Source organism: Meles meles, chromosome 17, assembly GCF_922984935.1.
Source record: "Meles meles chromosome 17, mMelMel3.1 paternal haplotype, whole genome shotgun sequence".
Classification (NCBI taxonomy): Eukaryota; Metazoa; Chordata; class Mammalia; order Carnivora; family Mustelidae; genus Meles; species Meles meles.
Window position 1 is genome coordinate 1,957,206 of NC_060082.1, and position 14,419 is coordinate 1,971,624.

At 66.2% G+C, this 14,419-nt stretch overlaps 1 protein-coding gene and 2 long non-coding RNA genes across 5 annotated transcripts in view; 2 read left to right on the plus strand and 1 right to left on the minus strand.

Moving 5' to 3' along the window:
- The first annotated feature begins 274 nt into the window (after window positions 1-274).
- On the plus strand, window positions 275-1,549 carry LOC123928422. Its single transcript, XR_006815695.1, has 3 exons — window positions 275-504; window positions 751-917; window positions 1,332-1,549. It is a non-coding gene; the product is annotated as an uncharacterized LOC123928422 (long non-coding RNA).
- Window positions 1,550-1,674: 125 nt separating this feature from the next.
- Window positions 1,675-2,576, plus strand: LOC123927539. Its single transcript, XR_006815482.1, has 2 exons — window positions 1,675-1,886; window positions 2,129-2,576. It is a non-coding gene; the product is annotated as an uncharacterized LOC123927539 (long non-coding RNA).
- The window catches only part of MEF2D (myocyte enhancer factor 2D), a 30,430-nt gene continuing 18,288 nt past the window's right edge, over window positions 2,278-14,419 (minus strand). For 2 of the 3 annotated variants that reach the window (XM_045982169.1, XM_045982170.1), the window contains exons 5-12: window positions 13,361-13,571; window positions 13,106-13,162; window positions 11,496-11,686; window positions 11,001-11,021; window positions 9,740-9,869; window positions 6,541-6,760; window positions 5,870-6,176; window positions 2,278-5,660 (exon numbers count right to left, since the gene is read on the minus strand). In XM_045982169.1, the coding sequence (XP_045838125.1) occupies window positions 5,649-5,660; window positions 5,870-6,176; window positions 6,541-6,760; window positions 9,740-9,869; window positions 11,001-11,021; window positions 11,496-11,686; window positions 13,106-13,162; window positions 13,361-13,571 (1,149 nt within the window). In that variant the 3' untranslated portion in view covers window positions 2,278-5,648. The remainder of the gene's footprint in view (window positions 5,661-5,869; window positions 6,177-6,540; window positions 6,761-9,739; window positions 9,870-11,000; window positions 11,022-11,495; window positions 11,687-13,105; window positions 13,163-13,360; window positions 13,572-14,419) is intronic. The other variant, XM_045982171.1, reaches the window with a different exon arrangement.

Below are 14,419 nucleotides of genomic sequence, written 5' to 3' on the forward strand. Positions count from 1 at the left end.
AGTATGCCCTTGTGGGGGGCCCTGGCCGGCTCAGTTGGAAGCGTGTGCAGCTGTTTACCTCAGGGTGGGAAGTGGGAACCCCATGTTGGGTAATGAAAACGTAAAAAACAAAACAAAACACGAGCACGAGGCTAGTGAGTCGAGCGAGGCTGTGGCAAAGGCAGGTCACAGGCAGATCCACTTGTGGTTCTGTCTGCACAGCTCCCCTGCCCGTGTGCAGCTCAGGGCGTAGACGTGGCTCTCTTCCTGCCCGGCCCCCAGCCTTCGTCATGGTCCTTGGAGTTCCCATGTCCTGAGGTTGACTTCATGGGTGACCAGCACCATGAATGACTTCCCTCTTCAGAAAAACCTCCTTACGCCCCTGGCGATGTACACGGCGGGGCCCGAACATCTCCCAGTGCCGTGATCGGCTTCCGGGTGTGCCTCTAACTCCGCCGAAACAAAACCTCCCTTCTCCGGACAGACCCGGGGCTGCAGCCCCTCCGCCCACTCAGGATTCCAAGCGTGAGTTTGGACCCATAGAGCCTCCTCCCTTTCCTTCCTCCTCTGCCTTCACCAGGCCTTTCCCAAGTTCCGGGATCTACCTCTTTAATCTTTACTGAGGGGTGCCCGGCTGGCTCTGTCGCTGCAGCGGGTAACTCTTGATCTCAGAGTCGTGGGTTGTGAGTTCGAGCCCCAGGTTGGTTGCAGCGATTACTTAAAAACAAAATCTTCAGAACTTAATAATATTTGCTAAATTCACTTGTAAAGGATCCTGACTGGGCCCAGATTCTGCATTCCTCCCACTGGTCCTCCACATCGCTGTGGGAAGGAGGTCGCTCCGGCGAGAGCTGAAACGCAGATCTCACCAAGTCCCTCTCAACACGTACAAGCCTTGGATGACCAAACGTCTCCAGAATAAAGCCCAGACCGTGGCGGTAAGGCCCTTCACGGCGAGGCTTCGGCCTCCCTCTTCTGCCTTCCCTGCTGTTCCCTTGACCCGCACCACAGTGTTGGATCTCCCGAGCACACCGCCCTCCCTTCCACCGCCCGCGCTCGTCCTGCCCGTGTTTGCCCGGGAAGGCCTCGTGTTCAAACCCAGATCCGCACGGAAGCCCCCCCCCCCCCCCCCCCGGTGTCTCCTCGCCGGGGTCTGGCTGGGTCTCAGGGCTGATCCCTCGGCCCACTCCTGTCCTTCGACGTGACCTTTGCTGCAGGCTGCCCGCTCACGTGTCAGCTCTGGCTTCACTTGGCCCCTGTCTAAGCTGGGAGCTGCCCGGGCCTCTGTCTCCAGGACCCAGCCAAGGGGCTCCCACGGAGTGGGTGCCTCGTCCGTGTTGGTTGCCTTTCAGAGGGGAAGAGAGCAGGAGCCCGGATACGGACAATCTGTCAGGACGCGGGAAGAGGGCAGAAGTGACGCCTACCCAGGACACCGGGTGGCGATGCCCACGGAGGAGGAACGGAGATGCGAGGGGCGAGGTGTGGCGTCAGGTGGCCACACAGCCCGGGTGGGCGGGCGTGCCTCGCGGAGTCTGGGGAGGCTTGGGCCCGTGTGAGAGGCTGTGGACGGGAGGCGTCTGCTGTCACCGGGGCCTCTCCCCATGGCTGCTTCGGCGCCATGACATGGCCCCGGGCGTCCCCCAAAATGAGAGGGACTCAGCAGCAGAAATCTCCTGCCTCCCGCAGAGCTGCCCCCGTGCATTGGCGTGAGGGAGGACCCCACGAGGGCCAGGCTGGGGGACCCCGAGGCCGTCTCAAAGGGGCCAGCGCAGGCAGCCGGAGCGGGGCCGCATGTGGAGGACATGCGAAGCCCTTCTGCACCGCCTCTCTGCCACAGCCGAGGGAGCAGCGACGTGGGATCCACATCGGCGCCGGGACTGGCCGACCCCCAAGACCCCCGCGATGCCGTGAGCACCAACCCCGTGACTGGCGCACTCCTTGCCCTTGTGTCACCGGCTCCGCCCGTGCACACCCTGCCGGGCCAGCCACACCCCAGGCAGTGAGGCGCCAGGTTGGGGGGCCCTCAGGGGCGCCCTGGGAGAGGTTTCCTGGCCCCGTTAAAGCGTTTTATAGCAAGAGGGAGCCCTGGCCCCCGTCACCCTGCTCCTGACCTGGCCTTGGTCACTGCTCTCCTGCCTCTCGCGCCCAGGACCCCCCACGCGGCTTCCCCTGGGACAGCGCTGGTCCGCGCGGGGTCTCTGCTTCTGCCGGAACCACTCACCTGAGACTGGGAGCACCCCCACCCACCACGGGGCTGAGCGGACCCTTGGGCCACACCGAAGAAACCAGAACCCAAGCCCAAGTATCAGAAACGTGTATTCTTTTTCTTTTAATAGTAAACCTCTTTACAACAAATATAGTGAGTTTTCAAACAAAACTCATACGAACCCCGAGGACTTTGTCTTCTTATTGTGTAGAATACTAAAGCGTCACCATACAGCACGGAAAGAAACATTGAAAACAAATCAACAGCCACACGCTTGGACTCGCCCTGCCCAGGACCCAGGAGCAGCCCCGGGAGTGTGGGTGATTGTCGGGTTTGGGGGGCATGCCCATGCCTCCCCTCCCTCTCGCTTCTAGGACTTGAATGGGGAAGACAAAGAGAATCCAGATTCTCCCTAGAACATTCCAGCCCCCTGCCCCCACACAAATCCCACGCCTTCCCCCATCGCTGACGGGGTGGAGGAGAGGACTGGAGTCCCCAGGCTCAGGTTTCCTCTCCTCCACGAAAGCCTGAATTCACCCCCAGCCCACCCCAGGGGGTTCCAAAGAGTCAGTTAAAAATATATAGATATACTTCTACACTTTTACAGCGTTTGTCTCTCCAAAGAAATAAATAATCGTCAAGAGAAGGTGCATGAATTCCTTCCTGTCCAAGGTGGGGAGGGCTGGGTAAAGGTCAGGGGTCAGTCTGCTGCGTCGAGCGCACTGCTGGGGGGCGGGGATGGTGTGTCCCAGTGGAACCGGAGGGCCCTCTTGGTGGGAAGGCTGGGGAGGGGCGGGCCAAGGGAGGACTCCAGTCTCGGATGACTTTGGCAAACGCCCAGTTGTGAGGAGGAAGGAGTCGGCGGAGGCAAATTTGGCTTTGCGAGAAATGAAGCCCCCCTGAGGGACCCGTGCGTCTGGCCAGCCAGGAGCCCCTGCCCCCAAGAGAAACCTTGGGATGCTGAATTGCAGAAACGTCACACGTTCACTCAGACCCACCCTGCCCCCAGGGAGAGAGAAGACACGCACACGCACACGCTCACACATGGTAATCAGAAGCCAGGCCTGCCACCACAAGGCAGAGGGCAAAACTGGTGATTATTGCGCCGGGAACCGCAGGGGCTCTCGTCCCGCCCCCGTGTGTCTCGTGGTGGCCGAGCCCAGCTTCCAAAGGTGGGCGGCCGGCCGGCAGGAACGGCCTGAGAAGGGACCGCGTCACTCAGGCTGTACTGCGCACCCGTCACTCACCCGTTCAGCATTTACCACGCCAGCTGCGTGCCAGACGCCGGGCAAGGCTCTGGGGATGCACGCGCAAGACTATACCCTAGTGTAGTTCAAGGCTCCAGGCTCCTCGACTCCTGAAACTCCGTCCAGGACCCCGCGGAGAAGGCCGGGACGTGCTGTGCGCCCAGTGGGCAGCTGGGGTTTCAACTCTGAGTAAGGGAGGGTCATGGCCCAGACAAAGCAGCAGCTTCCAGAAGGAAGAGGAACATGAGCGCGGGCCTGAAAGCAGGATGGGCGCGGGGGGGGGGGGGAGGAAGGGCAGCTGCACGTGCGCAAAGGACCAGGGCCCAATTGTGCTTGGAGCCGGAGAGCCGCGGCCCCAGGGAGAAGCAAAGGGGGCGACTGCAGGCTCCCCACAACGGTAGCCGCAACCTGTCAAAGCCGAGGGTGGACGGAGCAGGGGCAGGGGTGGCGGCAGGGACCCAGGAGAGGCGTGGAGCCGGAAGCCAGGGTTGCAGAGCACGGCGGCCTCCACAGACACCAGGCACGTGCACGCGGACATGCCCTTGGAGCTCGCCTCTCACGGGTCGTGGACAGGCCCAGACGGGCTCAGACACACCCCCCCCCCCACACACACACCGGATGGCCTCGTGCACACGCTCAGGGACACGTGCGGTCACATACAACCCTGCTTCTGGTTCCTTCCCTGCGTCAAGTGTCGGAATACTGCAAACGGCTGAGTCCCAGAGGCAGGACCGCACAGGTGGGCCTTGTCCGTCGTCTACTGTCCCACTGGGATGGCGCCCCAGGGAGCGGCGTGCAGGGGAAGGACTGGGCCACACGCCCCACTGGCCTGGACACGCCACCTGCCCGCGTGGCCCGGGCCCCTCCAGATGGCAGGCTGGGGACCTGCCCCCTCCAGTCTGCTCTGGGCTCCAGCCCGAGGTCCCGGCAGAGGGGGCGGGCTCAGGGAACAAGAACAGCGAGGAGTCTCATCTGTACAGTACGGGCCGCTTGAGTCATTATTATTACAATATACTTTGACAAAAATAGAATCTCATTTCATATCAATACAACAACAACAAAAAAACCAGTTTCCTGGACTGTTACACGGCTAACGTTGTCCAAAGGTTGCTATTTACAATTACAGTAGCCAAGAGGGAAGGTGGGCTGCGGCCGGGGGCGGTGGGACAGGAGGTAGCCGACCAGGAGGACGCCCAGAGCGGGGAGGTGGGGTGGGGGGCAGGAGGATCTGGGAGGGGACAGGGGAGGGCCCAGGACCAAGGGAGGGAGGCGGCCTCCCACCCTCACGCCAGCCCAGCGTCCCTCCTGCGGGGATGGGTCTGTGCAAGGAAGAGCCCCCACACCCCTCCCCACCCCCCTACACTTTCTGGCCTGTTTTCTGGGGCTGCCGTCGGCGAGGGACGGAGAGCTATTGCACTGTGTATCGTAGAGAAACCGCGAGGGAGGGAAGGGGGCCCCGACTCACCCCTCGCCCCAGCTCTCGGCCCCTCCTCGTGGCTCTCCGTCTTTCTCTCCCAATGTGCTTCCAAGGGGTCCCCACCTCAAACCCCGACCCCAGCCTGAGAACCCCAGACACCCTTCCCAGCCCAGAAGCTCGGCCAGCAGCCCACCTCGGGGGTGCGTGCTGTGTGTGTGCAGGGGCGCTGGGGGCCAGCCTGGGGTGCTCTGCCCCAGGTGCCTCTGGCCGCGGGAAGAGCCCAGCCGCAGAGACCCTTTCCAGACCTGTGCCTCGCCTCCCCTCTGAAGCGCAAACCCACCCATCAAGCTGACTTTGGGGTTTCAGTCTATTGTTAAGGGGTTTTGTCGTTTGGTAGGTTTTTTGGTTATTTGCCTCTGTCCGGGGGGACGGGGTGGGAGGGCTCCGCGTGCAGGGCTCGGCACCTGTCCTGTCCCAAAGGCCTTTCGGGTCCCCACCCCTCCTGCAGCATGTGTACAGCGTGCAAAGTGTCCCCCCCTTCCCGCAAAAAAACAGCCCCCCCCAGCCAGGGAAGTGGCGGGGGGTGCAGAAAGAGAGGACGGGACCGTCCTCCTCTCCAAAGCGAGAATCCAAATTAAAAAAAATATAATAATAATAATAATAATATAATAATTATACACAAACGTAACCGTCAACAGGACACGGAGCACAAAAGGAAGGGGGGTCGAGCGGGAGGAGCCCAGGGCGGGGAGATTGTCAGCTCTTCTGCAGGGAGGCTGAGAGGGGGGAGTGGGAATCGTCACTTTAATGTCTGCGGAGAGAGGAGACGGAGAGCGGGCTGTCAGGGCCCCAGCCCCGGGCCGGGCGCCCCCCATTCCCCTCTCCCCGCAGGGCCGGGCGGGCTTGGAGGGGCCTGTGGCAGGGCGGGGGCGGCCCAGAGGCCTCCCGGGTGGGGGCTCGGGGGCGGGGGCGGTCCCGGGGCGCAGCGCACTGGCGGCGGGAAGGGTGACGCTACAGTACCCAGGTGTCCAGCCGCATCCTCTTCACAGCGGGGCCCTCCGCCTCGGGCTCCTGGGCTGGGCGCAGCAGGCCCAGCGTGGGCCCGAAGTCCCCCCGTCCGTCGTCCCGGTCCCCGGTCTCGTAGGAGCCGCTGGCGGGGCTGCTGAGGCCATCGCCGGGCTCGGGGCGGGTGGCCGGGAACACGGCTGGAGGGGGCGGTGCAGGGCTGCGCTCGCGGCTGGGGGACACCGGCTCCGACTTGATGCTGATGTGGGGGTGCGTGGTGACGGTGAGGGCGGCCCCCACGTGGGGCAGCGGGCTGCCCGGGCTGGGCACCAGGACACAAGCGAGGAGGTGCGGGACACAGAGGGGACGGGGGTGGGGCAGGGAGGGGAGCACACAGAGAGCAGCCAGAGGGGAGACGGGGGCACGAAAGGGAAGACGAGAGAGAAGGAAAGGAGCCGGTTAGTTCTTTCTGTCCCGTGTCACCCAAGTCTTCCTGGTGCCCTGGGCTGCCTTGGGAGGGGCTCCGGGGCTGCCTCTCCGTGCCCCCCCTGTGTCCCGTGCAGTCGGCTGGCGACAGAGCACCTGGAGGGGGGCACCCTGCTCCCCACAGGAGCCTCCTCTTCCCGGCCCCAACCCTGCCCTCCCTGAGCGCCCCCCACCCCGCCCTGGGGCGCGCCGGGACTCACATGAGGCTGCTGAGAGACACGGGGACCAGATGGGGCTGGGGCTGGGGCTGCTGGGGCGGCTGCGGCGGCGGCTGCGGCGGCTGCTGGGGCGGCTGGGGCGGCTGCTGCGGCGCCGCGGGCTGCGTGGGCTGTGGCCAGGCGGTGACACTGCCCAGTGACAACCCCCCGGGCGAGCTGAAGGTCGGGAGGGAGGAGAGCTCAGCGCTGCTCAGCTGGTAATCTGCGGGGGGGAGAGGACGGAAGGACTCAGCACCCCCCAGCGCAGGGACCCCGAGGAGGGAACGCGCGGCGGCAGGTGCTGCTTCTCGGCAGGAGGAAGAGACGCGGTTTTAAACAGCGTGAACCGTTCTCCTCCTTTCCACCAGGGCCAGGCGTCACTTTCAAGTTGTCCACGGAAAGAGGGAAAGTCAGGAGGGTCTGACACGCGCCAACCATCGCCGCTGTGACCGCAGGTCATCACGAGCCTGACACGGGCGTCCTGGGGACCCCGGGCGCCGGTCGCCACCCTCCCCCCGGGGCCGCGTCACTGCGTCCGAGACCGTCAGCGCGCAAGGGTCCAGGGGTTGAAGCCGCCGCGTCTGCACAGCCACCGGGTGGAGTGCGTGGGCCCCGGCTGGGCCCGCAGAGCGGAGGGGCGGCGAGGGTACCCCAGCCCCTGTGCTCCGGCTGGGTTTCCCGCCGGGCGGTGCTCCTCGTTCTTCACCATCTCAGTCTTAAGGAAGAAGCTGACGCCGCACAGCTGAGGCCACGATGGCCGCTCCCACGGCAGCCTGTCCAGCTGCTTGGCAGAGGTGCCCCGAGGAGCCCAGGGCAATGGCGTCGTGGGGGCGCACAGGCACAGCCCACGTGGCCCCCCCCCCACCGCGCTCTCACTCAAGGGCTCCCGGGCTGGGCCCCGGTCTTTGTGCAGGGACCACGGCACCACGGCACAACAGAACAAGAATGGCGAGGGCGGGGGCGAGGCCCCCAGCGGCCCCGTAACCTGGGGCAGGCGACGCCCTCGGACTTGTCCGCCCAACACGCACAGCGCGAGGCCTGAGGGGCCAGAGAGGGCAGGCGGGTGCACCACAGCGTCTGGCACGCAGGAGGGTCCCGAAGACCGGCCTGGGGCTCTTCCTGATCCACGAGCTCCTGGCTAACCCCTAAGTCTCACCCGGAGACAGTCCCTGCCTCTGGTTTCATAACAACACTGTGGGCTGCGATGCTGGTCCTCAACAAAAGCAGAGCGAGGGCAGGAAGGAGCCCCTTGGACTCATGCGACAGACAGGGATGCCCATCCTCGAAGAGCTCCTGCCTCGCCCACCATCCACCGCCACGGGGTGCGAGGGGCCCGACTCCCGTCCCGCACGTCGCCACCACACGCCTCATCTGTGCGGAGGCCCAGGGCCCCCTGGAAAGGAGGGACATGGCGCACAGGCCGCCTGGCAGCCCACTCGCTCCGGACCCAAAGCGACCCGTGGACCTCTGCGGCCAGCGCCAGCGAGGGGCCGGGCCTGCCCCTTCCCCGGGACACCAGCAGAGCCGGCCTGCCCTCAGCCAGAGCTTGAGCAGGGGCCAGGGACTGGGAGCGCCGGACAACTGAGCGGCAGCACGTCTCCGTTTGTACGTGGAGGGTCACCTGAAGGACCGCTGTGGAGACGGCGGCCCGCTCAGTGGCCCCTTGCTTGCAGACCTGGACCCCGGCTTCTGGGAGGGCACGAGGGGGCCCACACTTCCCGGCAGGGCCCCGAGGGCAGGCCCCGGTTTGGAACACGCTTTCACACCACATGCCAAACAGTCCGAAGTCTGGCCTTGCCGGGCGCCTGTCCCCGTGTCCCAGAGGCCCGCCAACCTCCCCTCCTGCTTCAGGAGACTCCCGAGGGCCGGACACGATGGCAGGAAACCACCACCGCGTTTCGGGGTTTCCAAACACGGGAGCTCTGAACAGTGGTCTGTGCTGCTCTCTGCCGCCGACCCTGCCCGCCCTCGACTCTTCTAGGACACTGGCCCCTGAGGACACAGCCATCTGTAGCTGCCTGCGGGCCGCATACAGACACAGGCCGCGGGCACAGGGCTGAGGGGTGACCACACGACACCTGGGTGGGGACATCTGCACACGGACGCGGTTGGCAGGGTCCGGCCCCTCACCGTGGCGGGGCTGCTCCAGCTCCCTGTCCTGCCCCGGGGGCTTCCCTGTGTCTGCAGTGGTGCAGTTTAGCTTTGTGCCCGGGGAGGAGGCAGGATCGAGCGAGGATCTGTACAGATGTCTGGAGCAGGGGTTGGGGGCGGGGAGTTCAAGGGCCTTTGGGTCTAGCCTGATCCAGCACAGAACAGCCCCGGCACAAGCCAGTCCTGGGGACCAGGACACTGTGGAGCGCCGAGGTCTCAGCACGGGAAACAAATCCTCAGACACGAGGTGCCGAGGCGTTTCGCCACAAGCAAGCCCGGCGTGGAGCAGAGCCAGGACGGCCCACAGCGTCACCAGCTGCTCCCGGGAGGGGACTGTGGGGGACTCAGGACGGCCTGGGCACTGGGTGTCCTGTCCGAATTCCTCCACCCAGAGGCCCCCCCCCATGTCTCCGAGCAGCTCTCCACCCGCACACCCCGCCCGACCTTCATGAGCTCCCTCTCCCCATCCTCCCTCTGCCCGGAGCCCCTCTTGGCGTTCCTGGGAGTCTGGGCAAACCTTCCCGACAGGCTTCTGTCTCTGGCCTCTGCCTGTGCTGTCTCCCTCTTCCCCTCCTCCTCCTCCTCCAGGAAGCCGAGCCCGGCCCAGACCATGCCCCTCCCCACTCCTTCGGTCCCCAGCCCTGGGCCCCCTGCTCAGCCGACCTCTGGCTTGGCTCCTCCTCAGACAGGAGGCTCCCTAAGGACAGGGACTCCTTTCTCCATTAGGCCCTGTATTAAAAATGGGGACTATCTACTTAATAACTTGAATTTCAGACAAAACAATGAGTAATTTTTTAACATTTATGCAGAAGAACATCTTTGACACGCACGTACCCTCAAAAATTATGTTTTATTTGAAATTCAAATTTCAGTGGGCATCGGTGTCTACTTGCTGACTCTGGCAACCTTCGTCAGCTGGGGGCTCCCCCCGCCACCGAGCATCCCCCAGTGACTCTCTCTCCTGCTCCCCCTCTGGTCCTGGTCCCGCCCCAAGGCCAGGCAGCTCCCGGGGGGGGGGGGGGGGGGGTGGCTGGAGTCCCCAAGCACTCACCTGTGTTGTAGGCAGTGGGCATGGAGGAGAAGGGGAGGCCCTGGCTGAGTAAACTGGGCGTTGCCACGGAAACCACTGGCGTGGTGAGCGAGTGGGTGGACTGGGAGGCCCCAAGGCGCTGGGCATTGTTCTGCAGGAGGAAAGGGGTCAGTTGGTGGATGGCTGTGGCCAGGCAGGTGGGGAGGGTGGGCCGCCTCCCCCCAGCCCTCCAGTGCAAGGCCGAGCTGGGGCTCCAGGCCCCCAACAGCCCTGCGCTCGGTCTGGAGGGGCCGCGGACAGGCAGGGCTGCTGGCGTGTTCCCAGAGAGGCCGAGACCCGGGGCGGGAGACGCGCCTGGCCGGGCCGAGGAGCAGCAGACTGGGCCACCCTCCCCGCCCTCCCCGCCGCACAACCTGCCAGAGCGCGCCAGCCTCTGCGTGGGGAACGCGGGGAACGCGGGGCCTGGCGTGGCGCGGGCCCGTGTGCACACACGTGTGCGGGCTGTCGGCACCGTCTGCCGCTGAGTCACTTGTTTATTCCAGCCCCACGCCGCGGCCGAAACTGCCGACGTGTTGGCCGCCAAAGCCCGCTGCCTTTTCCAGCTTCCCTGGCCCCCCGTCAGGGAACCCGGGAGAGAGCGGCCCCGCCCTCGCGGCCGGCAGTGGCCCGTGTGGACGCGGGAGGGCGTGTGTGGCAGCTGCCATGGCCTGAGCACAGGCGAAGAGGGCTGCGCCTGCGACCCGCAGGGCCAGGCAGAGGGGCCGTGGCGAGCCCCGCCCCGCGCTCCCAACCCCCAGCCCCAGGTAAATCTGGCCCAGCCTGGGACCTCCGCTGCCCTGGGAACGCGCTGTCCTCGCCAGCCGGCTCCCCTGCCAAGGAGGCCCCACCCTGGCTCCCCAGCATGCTCAGCAGGGTGGAGCCGGGGGCGAGTCCGGCACAGCCCCTTAAGATGGGCATCCTGGGGCCCCGGCAGACAAGCCCGTTGAGGCTTGGGGCTGGCCCCTACCCCATGCACACAAGCGTGCACGTGCACACACGCAGAGAAGGGGAGGTGGAGGCGAACACGGCACAGAAAGACAGGCGCGCACACACAGGGACGGACACGTGCACGTCTGACCCCCGGCCCCGGCCCCACTCGGCCTGGACCCCGCCCAGCGCGGATGAAACACTGCGCAGCGCATCAGCAGTTGGAGGGACGGGGCACACGCTCCCCGGGGTCGCGCGGGGCCACCGGCCGACCCAGGGCTCCACGCCACCACACACGTCTCTGGGCCTCACTTACCAGATCTAAGTGGTCCTCAGTCTGGGAGCGGAAATAAAAGCAAGGGGCGGTTCAGTGTGCGGCCTTCGCCCCCGCCTCACACCCCGGCCCCCGCGGCCGCCCCATCCACCTCCTCGCACAGGAGCGGGACAGCTGTGCGGCCCAGACAGGGCTCTTTGGTGTCCACACCGACTCCAGAAAATGCCACAGCCCGACGTCCACCAGCTCGAAAGCCGTCCCAAGCCAAGCCTCAGCTTCCCGTTGCGCTGGCAAACCTCCGCCCGCCCCCGGCACAGAACCTTTTCTCCCACTTCCTGTCCCTTCCTCCTGCCCTCGTGGGTGGCACGTCCACGTTCCGACCTCTCGGAGGGCCCTCTGGGGAGCGGGAGCTCACAAGAAGTCCAGTTTTCGTGGTCTCCCTTGGGTAGTCCCGCAGGCCGGCTGGCCGCACCCCTCCTGCCGCAGGTCGGCTCTTCCCCACCCCCGGCCCCGCCCCTCGGCGCAGACCCCGCTCACCAGATGATGCATCAACCCCTTTCCTCCCTGGGAGGTGATGACCCTCAGGTCAGGCTTGCGACTGGGGGCTCCGAGCTGGGCGCCGTGGGTGGGCGGAGGTGGAGACTTGGCAGGGATGCCCTTGTTCAGAGTGCTGCCGTTGGCCACGGGGAGGAGCCCGGGGGAAGCCCGAGCACTGACATAGCCATTCCCTGAGAGGAGGAGAGGGTGTCAGAGGACGGACGGGACCCAGGCCTCCGCCCCTGTGCCAGGACTCCACGCTCAGGCTCACAGGGGCTGCTGAGCTCTGATCCTCCCCGAAAACCCCCGTCCTGGGAGAAGGGGAGAAGCCCCCTCACTCTGGAATTACCGGATTGTTCCCTTGGCTCTAGGCAACGTGCGCCAGAGCAGGGGGCAGAGGCCGCGTGGCTTCGCCTCCCCACCTCCCTTCTGGTGACACAGACAGGGCGGCCAGCACCTCCCGACCCCAAGGCCTGCCCCGACTGCTCACAGGGGCCCGGCTGCAGATGGGGGGGGCAGCCTGGGACTTGGGCCTCCGCAAGGACCCCCGAGGCACCCCGACCACTCAGGCTGCAGCTTTGGCCAGAGACGGGGTACACGGGACAGGACGCCCACGGCCCTGGGGGAGACGAGCCATCGGCTGGTGGTGGTGCTGTCGCTGGTCACGGGGACCGACAGCACAGCCGCCGCCACGACTGGCGACCGCCGGTGCCGTAAGGACCTCGTGCGTTTACGTCACCACCTATACAGGCCCCCTCGTTCGTCCGAGCTCACTGAAGCCTCACGCTGAACCTCGCAAGGCAGACAGGAGGGGGGTGAGCCCCAAGCCCGGGACGGCGAACTCGAGGCCTGGGGGCGCAGAGGCACACGGACTCGTCCAGGGCACGTGGCGGGCTGGACGCCATGCCAGGCCCCACCCGCATTCCACGTGCTGGGCTTGGGCACCCCGAACGCCCGCCTCGGCCGGAAGACTGCAGGCCCTTCTCTGGCCCTCTTCGCCCTCCCCGGAGATGAAAGGATGGCCACCGTGCCTCCACGCCCCGACCCTGGTGCCCAGTCACCCCCAAGGACACACTGGATGGTGCCTGGGGCTACGCTGCAGGCTCTAAAGCCCAGGGAAGTGGGGACGACCACAGTCCCGAGTGTCACCTTGCTCTGTCCCCCGGGAGCACACTGTTCCCCTCCGAGTGTGGGGCTGCCTGCATCCCCATGTCCGGGTCACTCCGGGAACGGCAGGAATGTCGGCATGACGCCAACGGTGACGTGGGAAGTCACCAGCCAGCCGGCAGCACAGGGCAGGGGAGAGGCCGTCGGCGGCCGGGGGTCCGAGCAGGAACGCGTCGGCAGCGCCACACAAAGGCATCCTCCAGATCCCACCCAGACGTCCCGTCCACCAGAGAAGCCTCGCATCCCTCTCCCCCAGCTGGAGACGTGGTCTCTCCTTCCCGTCTGTCCGGGATTCCCTGAGCCTCCGTCTCTGGTGACCGCCCACGCCAGTCAGGGCTGCAGACCACCCTCAGGCTCAACTCGGGCCCTGGGACCTTCCTCTCATCTCCTCGGGGTCCCTCCGGGTCCCTGGGGCCCGCGAGGCCACCGAGCAGACCACTCACCGACAGGGCTGGGGCAGGCTCCGTTAGCACTGTTGAGGTCGCCCCCCAGCATGGCCCCTGGGGACAAACAGAGCCACAGTGAGCTGGCGGGACAGCACCTTCCTGGTGGGACCCAGGACCGCAGAGCGGCAGGAGCCCCGGTCCCTTCCCTCGGGAGCCACCCGAGCGAGCGACGGAAGGCCGTGCGGGGTGAAGGGAAACCCCCCGCTGGAAACGGGATCCCCGAGTGCCCGGCAGGCCTCCTCCCCACCTCACCTGCGCTGGCCGGCCGCTGGGGCAGGCCCGGGGACACGCTGTTCCTCTGCAGTGCTGGCTGCTGGGGGGACAGGAGCCGCGGGTCCGTGAGGGATGACGTCACCAGGGAAGGGGTGACCAGAGAGCCGCTGGGATTGCTGAACTGCAGGGAGCTCTGACTGGACACAGGCACCGTGACGGGCATGGCGAAGTTGGGGGCCGGCACAGCGGACTGGACGGAACATGGAGAAGCGGGGTCAGGCCAGGCGACACCCCGACCCCGGACCCACTGTGCCTGGGAACAGGCGGGCCCGGGCTCCTCGTTCCTGGGCCCTGTGTGCGAGGGCCCGCGGCTCAAGCTCTCCCGCCTGGCCCTCTCGGAGGCGGTTTGCTGGAGGGAGCGCTTTGGGACAGAGCTCTGGCCCAGAGAATGAGACCTGCTCACGGCGGACGGGACCAGGGACCCCCGAAGGCCCCCAGTGGAGGCGGGTTAGTCCTCAGCCAGGCGGGACACACGGGGAGCAGGTTAGAGGGCCTGAGGACAGACCCACGCGCACCCACGCAGCTGCACCGAGGCTCAGGACCCATGTCACCTGGGCTCCCTCAGCGGGCGGCTCGGGCAGCGGTGTCCACAGAGGTCCCCCCCCCCCCCCCCCCCGGACACCCGGCCCCTACTCTCCTGCTGCTATGGCCCTCACGTCATCTACACACGCCCCGCGGCCACGCCCGGCCCGCACGGACACTCGGCCGGGGCCACCGGCACCCACAGCGTGGCTGGGTGGCGCCTCACTGGTGACGGCCAGCCCCGGCGCGGCGCGGCTCGGCGCGGGACGGGCGTCAGGGGCGGCCGGGGGGCCGGCGCGAAGCCACACCATGCACCGCGGGGAGACGGCCCCATGCGACTACTCACGGCCAGTCTATAACTCTGCATCATTTTATCAAACTCCTCGTCTATCTTTTTATACTTCTCCTCCGTCTGGGGGGTCAGGGCAAACACCTCGTCCGCCTCGGGGCTCTCACACTCCCTGTGCTTCTTGTGCAGCGCCTGGGGGCCGGAAGGGGCCGACAGACACGCGGTGA